Consider the following 7,739-nt stretch of genomic DNA (forward strand, 5'->3'; position numbering starts at 1 on the left):
GGCAACTGCACGTGCGTCCATGTTATACGCTTCTAATAGCTATGTGAAAATAAGTGTATAATTGGAACAGTTCATTGTTGGAGCTGAGCTGAATGAGAAAGAGAGAGAGAGAGAGAGAGAGAGAGATGCAGAGCGTGTGCAGAGCAGGGGAACACAAGGAACAGTATTAAGAACCGCTGCTTTAGAACATTGATTTTAAAACTCGTGAATCCATTAGAATCATTAGAAGACAGAATCGAGATTCATATATGAACAGATTTTTACGTGTACCTCTAGTTTTCTCTTCCTCTTCTCTAAAGCAGCGCAGCATGGCCTCCCTTTGCTGCCTTTTCCCGAGGGCGGGGTTTATCTGGGTTTGTGATGTCACAAACCCGGGAAGTAACTCGTTGTAGTCCCTACAGGCCGTTTTTGTAGGCATTAAACTGCAGAATTTTAAAAGTCGAGATCTCCATTTGCATTGACCTTTCAGCTTCGTAACTTTGCAGATATTGTTTATGCTCAAACAGCAACATTACACACTAACGTTAAAAAAAGTGAAATTGCAATCAACCACCCCTTTAAACTTTTTCATTTCAGCTAGACAGTATTTCTAATTTTCATTTAGTTTAACCTGATGTACTAAAATAACTAAAACTAAAGTAAAAAATAATAAAAACTATAGGCACATCCAGTAAAAATGACAAAACCAACAAAATTAACAAGAAAACTGAAAAATAACCTTTAAAACTAATAAAAATATTATAATAACACTGGATGCATAATAACACTGGAATGAGAACTTGGTTGAAAAATGTGCTTGAATGTCACAATGCAAAGCAGATCTAAAAATAACTTACTGCATTAAATTGGGGGTGAAAATGAAGCCTGAATGACGGGACACTGCTGGCTCGAGGGGCTCTGTGATCATGTGAACACGGGACAAGAGACTGGCCATTGGATGAGCGCATCTGACATCCCTAAAGGGACCCTGGATGCTGCGAGACACAGACGCGCCGAGCACCAGCGCTGTTCCTCCAACATCCGAGAGCGGAAACGCAATCAAGTAGGTCATTCACGCATAGATACGCACGCATGCACCCTCTCCCCTCCATCTCTCGCTCTCTCTCATACACACACACTGTACATCACTGATGACTGAACACACACACCAGCTCCTGGCTCCTCATGCGCCAGCGGCTTCCTTCAGGAGCACACAAAGAAAGCCAAAAACAGTCAGCCGGACTGCACAAATGGACTGTGCTTTTTCCACGAGTGCAGGATGTAACGCAGCGTGCAGTACAGAGCTGGAGTGCTGAGGAAACTCTTTTTTTTTTGTGATAGAACATCATGCTTTTTTAGATGCTCAGCAGACGAGGGATGAATTTCTAGCCGGGTTGAGATCAGGACGCGGCGTTTGGATGCAGGAACATGAGGGAGAGAGACAGCAGGGCACCAGCAGGTGAGTTCAAGAGAGTTCTCATTCATCCAGGTCATCACTGTGTGAAACTGAAACCTGACGTGTCTATTGATTTCTTTTGTTTGGAGATGCTTCGCTCGTACCTGCTGCTGAGGGAAAGGGCACTTGCTGTGCTGAACTCTTTGTTTTGCGCTGTTGGTGGCACATCAAGTATTCATGCATTTTTGTTGTTGTTGTTGTTGATGTTGATGTTTTCAGAGTCATAATATCGCCAAAGCGTACAGAAAGAGACAAAAAATAAGGTGAAAAAGAAATGAAGGAGAGAGAAAGAGAGTAGTAAAAATGGTTAAATATTTAAATTAATTCATAAAAAATAATAAAAATTGAATAGAATGTAATGAGAATGAATTGAAAAATTAGAATTATTTTAAAGCTCATTTTTATTATGTAATGCTGATGCATTTAGCGTTTGCATACATGGTGTTCGAATGTAAACATGAGTTTGCATGTTTGAACATCTTGTGTGATCTGTTAGGGAGGTCAGGTCAAAGGTCACCTTCAGGTGTTGACCTCAGGGTCAGTGAGAAAAGCGAACTGTAGATTTCACGCACAGTGTGAGATTTACATTCAGTCTGACTAAATGTATATTTTACATTCATATTTATTCATGTAGCAAATGATTTTATGGCTCATTCCCAGGGGATCAAACCCATGACCTTATAGTGTTGCTATAGCATCATTCTATTCAGAACTGAATTTAAAATGCCTTTTAAATTGCAATTAAATTCCTACATTTAAATTATATATATATCAATAATAATTAAAAAAATAATAATTATAAATTATATAATAACTATATTTAAATAATAAATTAATTATATTTTTAGTATATATATATACTAAAGATATTTTATTATATTAATTATTAATACACTTCAATTATATATATATATATACACGCAGAAAATTCAGCTAATTGACATTAAGCAGTTTTATAAATTCTATTCTATTCTAATCCTGCCCATTTTGACTGTTTTGTTGGATTAATGTGAATTTCTTTGAATTGCAATTCCGTAAATTCCGTTCCCTGTCATTCCAGTTCAATATCCAGTATGTTGCTGCCTAATCAATTCCAACTGAGACAATTTCTAAAATTTTGGGTTTTTTGCTCAACCCAGTGCACTACCAGTTAAGCTGAATGAAGGGCCAGAGAGAGCGACTGGCGGTTTAATGCAGTAGAAATCAAAGGTTGGCAATGACCTCGAAAGAAAATCAGAATGATCCTAAATCAGTTTCTCATTTGTTTCTCAGTCAGGGGTTAACGTGGGCAGGATAGCAGGGGTTCGGCTCAGCAGAACTTCTGGTAGGTCATCTTAAGGTCGCCCGGCGTCTTCATCTGTTGTTGTGTTTGTGTAGCGCTGATGCTCGGCGGAGGGTCTTGTCTCGGCGTGCTGTCACTATGCATGAAGCTGATAACGTGAGGCCTCATTCTAGGTCACTGCTTTATTCCCGTGAGGAGCGTGATTCAGTTAGTGCCCTTTGCTGTTGTTGAAATATTCACAAAAATTTGACTGCTTCATCTGAGAGCGTCAAGTCAGGTACACGACTCGGGAAATAGAGTGTAGGTAGAGTGCTGACAAGAGGAAAGAAAAGAGGACGCAGACACTAGAGAGAGAGAGAGAAATAAACAGAGAAAGACAAATGACACCATCAAGGAGCTCTATAATACCAGGAGAGAGTTACTCGCCAGGATGCAATTCTTCTTGAAATGAGTTTGTGTTCATATGTAAGTGTGTGTGTGTATGTGTGTGTGTGTTTTCTCAGTGCCCAGGTGGGGGTTCTCCCAGCGGGACGGGGCAGCGGGACGGGTGGCGCTCCGGTGGAGGACATGCAGGCGCTGTCAATCACGTCTCTCTCCGCCTCGGAGCTGGAACAGCAGTATGAGCTGATCAGTCCTTTAGGGAAGGGCACATACGGCAAAGTCGATTTGGTGGTACATCGGACACAGGGTGAGTCTGTATGAAAATTAGACAGTGCCATTCCTGATTTTCTTTTTTTATTTCCTCCTGTGGAACCAAAACAAAATGTCCTGGCTGCTCCTCGCCATGCAATGGAAGTGAATGCTGTCGCAAAGCTGTCGAGTGGCAAAAATGACACCATGAAACTAGCATGCATGTTATATTTCAATGTTTAGGATATAATTGTGTGAGACAAGCCAAAATTTAGATCACTATTCACTGAAATCTAAGCTGTAGCTATTAAATCTCATTTACCCTTGTGCAGGGTTAATTAAAATCAAAACTACATGCATAAAAAATATTTTCGTTACTTGAAATAAAATAAAATAAAATATGAAAAACTTTAAAATACAAAAAATATTTGTGAAAACAACATTTTTCATTGTTATTTAGTTTAACTTAAAGTGCGAAAATAACTAAAACTGAAAAAAAAATAAACCAATCGATAAATAAAAACAATTAAAAAAATTTAGCCATTAAAAAATAATAATAAAAATGACAAAAACACAAAAAAATGACTAAAAAGAAAATGGAAAAATATAAAAATAAAAACAAATTCAAAATATTAATAAATATTTTGAGCTTTACTTGATTTAAAATAAACATTAACTGTAATAAAATACAATAAAATATAAAAAGACGAAAACTTATTTTACTTCAGCGAGTTGCCTGGGCAATATTTCTCATTTGCGTTTAATTGAACTTGAAGTATACTATAATAACTAAATCTGAAATATAAATTAATAGAAAATTAGACATATTAAAAGACATTTTATATATACTGTATATATAAAAATAACAAACACACACAAAAAATAGAAATTGTATTAACATTTTTATAAGAAATCAAAAATATAAAAATAAAAGCTAATTAAAAATATTAATAAAAAAAATAATATATCAATGATACTAAAACAACACAGCCCTTCACTCTCAAAAATAAAAGGTACTGGCATCAATGGTTCTATGAAGAACATTTAACATCCATAGAAACTTTTCATTCCACAAAAGGTTCTTTATAGTAGAAAAAGTTTCTTTCGATTATTAAAATGTTCTTAAGATTAAGAACTATTCACTGAAAGGTTCTTTTTGGGAACCTATAATGATTCTTCTGTGGCATCACTGTGAAAACCACTTTTGGAACCTTTATTTTGGAGAGTATTGCGTGCATTCAAATACAGTGGTCTTGATGCATCAGATTTCATTCACCACTATTTTGTGTATTTGCAGGTGCTAAACTGGCTCTGAAGTACGTGAGTAAGAACAAGACGAAGTTGCGTAGTTTTCTGCGTGAGTACAGCCTGACGGCCGCGCTGGGCTGCAGCCCGTTTATCATCAAAGTTCTGAACGTGCCGTTTGAGACGGAGGACAGCTATGTGTTCGGACAGGAGTACGCGCCTGCGGGAGATCTGTTCAACATCATCCCACCTCAGGTACCACAGCGCCTCAGTCATTATTAACCATTTTTACATTGCAAATCACACATTTAATCATGCATTTGTAGGTTTAACACCTGTAGCACTATCACACAGCCTGTCGAGAATTTGTCTGCGACTTTTTTTTTAACCACAAAATCAACAGACAAATACAAAATGCAATTATGTATTCATTTATACATAAATTAATAAATAATAATAATAAATTAATGTAGAAAAATAAAAGCGACTGAAATGAAAACAATTAAGAATATTAGTGAATTAAATATGAAATATTTATACATCATTCTAGTATTAGTTATGACTTATTTTCATAAAATGACTGTATTACAGTAATAAGAATCAAGGAGAATAATGAGAATATGTATCTTATATCTATATCTTTTTGAGATATTTAACTGAATATATGAGTATATATTTCATCTTTTTTGGACAATATAGAAAACCAACTGTTTGTTTGTTGCCTTTAATCAGACTTTTTGCATTTTCTGCACTGATTGTTCTGGGGGGAAAATATACAGAATATAAATTTATTCTCGTAATGGTAATCAATGAGAAAAATGAGAATTATAACCACAAAAGTCATTATTCATGACTCAAAACAGAACAGTGATTTATTTTCATTTTAATTAGAAAATTACAAAGTAAAAAGTAATTAGTAATATTTTTAATAGTAAGTGTTTGGGGCTAGGAGTGAACTTAAATTATATGTAAAATATAATTAATCTATAAATAATATAGAATTGTTTTTTGTTTTTGTTTGTTTTGTATTCTGGGGCAAAATATGACCTGGACATATTCTTTCTTAGACTGAATGTACTAATATATACTTTTTAAAAAAATCTTTTTTGCATAATATAGAAAATCAACTGTCTGAATGTAAACTTTAGCCAGTCTTACACAGAATCTGTGGACTTTCCCCCCACATTTCTGCACTGAATTTGAGGGAAAATATGCATAACTTTGCACAAAATAAAATGCCCTGGGAATTTGCATAACTTTATGAATGCTGGGTATTTGAATTCTGCAGACATCTGTGGAGTTCAACAGGCACAAATTGCATGTGATCCTGCTTTTGATTATGGCAAACTAGGTGGATCAAGGTCAACTGCTTATTCTCTTACAGATTAACAGCCTGTACTGTATCTCTCTCTGTATCTCCTCTGCTCTAAACTGTGCCTTTGTGTTTCTGTCTCTTTCCAGGCCGGTTTGCCGGAGGAGATGGTCAAGCGCTGTGTTCAGCAGCTGGGTTTGGCTCTGGACTTCATGCACAGCAAGAGTCTCGTCCATCGGGACGTGAAGCCAGAAAACGTTCTGCTTTTCGACCGCGAGTGTCGACGCGTGAAATTGGCAGATTTAGGAATGACACGGCGGGCAGGCAGCCGGATCAAGCGGATCAGCGGCACCATCCCATACACCGCCGCCGAGGTGTGCCAGGCCTCGGTATCGGAGGGAATCGTCGTGGCAACGACCCAGGACGTGTGGGCATTCGGAGTTCTGCTGTTCTGCATGCTGACGGGAAACTTTCCATGGGAAGCAGCGTTGCCTAGCGACGCATTCTTTATGGAATTTCAGCGATGGCAGCGGGGGGCGTTTCCTCCCGGTGTTGTTCCCTCCCAATGGCGGCGGTTTTCGGACGATGCATTGCGAATGTTTGGCCGGCTGTTGGCGTTGGAGCCAGAGCGGCGCTGTGGGGTTAAAGAAGTGTTCTACTTCCTCAAATACGATCTGCTGAATCACCACCGCCACAGAGCTTCCTGTAGGGTGCCTAGAGGCAGTTCAGCACGATGCTCCGCCCACAGACACGCAGAGCCCTCTCCGCCTTCAGGCACTTCCTGTCTACGCCCCACCCCCCTCAAACGTAGCATCCTGTCCGAACCGCATTCTTCTAGGGAGGAGTCCTCCAAAAGCCCGTCGCCCAACCGCCAAGACAAGAGCAAAGTGATGATGACCACTCCTATTGAGATTTGTGTATGAAGCCAAAACTGGATATAGCCGCAAAAAAAGTAGCAATATTACTTCAGAACTACTATTGGGAAAATGTTTGCACAGGAACGTCAGCGTATTTCATAATGGAAGTTAGAATAGTAATAGAACTGCCATAAATGTAGATATAGTAAAACTATTACATGGTGACTTTGAAACCTCGCTAATTTAGAGTAAAAGACATAGCTTTGGTAGGTCACTTTAGCACTAGAAATTAATCAGCTTCACTAGGATAACGTATTGAATTAATTAAAACTGCTTTCATTTTAAAGGAATAGTTCACTCCAAAAAGAAATGGAAATTCTGTCATCATTTACCTCATGTCATTCCTAAGCCATAGGATTTTCTTCTTCCATGGATCGTGAATAAAGAAATTCTGCACGATGCTCCATAATGGATCCTGAAATGACATAAAAGTACCATATTCTGAGTCCTCTAAAGCCATTATAGATTTATGTGAGGAAAAGTCCAAATTTAAGTCATTATTGACCAAAAATTGCAAAAATTGTACCTGTAGGAGTACAGCAGCTGGGTCAGTACACTTAAAGGGACAAATTTAGCATTTTAGTACGACAGAGTAGTATAATGTATTAATATGCACCTTTGTGGGTAAATTAGGTAAATAAATTTACATTTACATTTAGACATTTAGCAGACGCTTTTATCCAAAGCGACTTACAATTGGGGGATACATAAAGCGATTCTTCTTAAAAGAGGCAAACAGATACAGGAAGTGCTTGTAATACCAAGTTTTTAGACATTGTTCAAATAAGTACACGCTAGAAAGAGAAGGAATAGATAGCTGTTGATCTTGTTGTGGAAGTATGAAGATTTGGCAAATAAATACCACTTAAGGTACAATTTGTGCACTTTTTTTCTGAAAGTTGAAGATGCATTGCGTCT

The 7,739-nt window shown here is 37.6% G+C and overlaps 1 protein-coding gene across 1 annotated transcript; it reads left to right on the top strand.

Moving 5' to 3' along the window:
* Positions 1 to 916: 916 nt before the first annotated feature.
* LOC107717526 (serine/threonine-protein kinase SBK1-like) lies at positions 917 to 7,041 on the top strand. Its single transcript, XM_016524306.1, has 4 exons — positions 917 to 1,438; positions 3,221 to 3,405; positions 4,645 to 4,847; positions 6,054 to 7,041. The coding sequence occupies exons 1-4, from the start codon at positions 1,398 to 1,400 to the stop codon at positions 6,825 to 6,827; spliced, it is 1,203 nt and encodes a 400-aa protein (XP_016379792.1). The 5' UTR covers positions 917 to 1,397; the 3' UTR covers positions 6,828 to 7,041.
* The last annotated feature ends 698 nt before the right edge of the window (positions 7,042 to 7,739 follow it).

The sequence above is a fragment of the Sinocyclocheilus rhinocerous genome, unplaced genomic scaffold, assembly GCF_001515625.1.
Source record: "Sinocyclocheilus rhinocerous isolate Xijiao unplaced genomic scaffold, SAMN03320098_v1.1 scaffold1694, whole genome shotgun sequence".
Lineage (NCBI taxonomy): Eukaryota > Metazoa > Chordata > Actinopteri > Cypriniformes > Cyprinidae > Sinocyclocheilus > Sinocyclocheilus rhinocerous.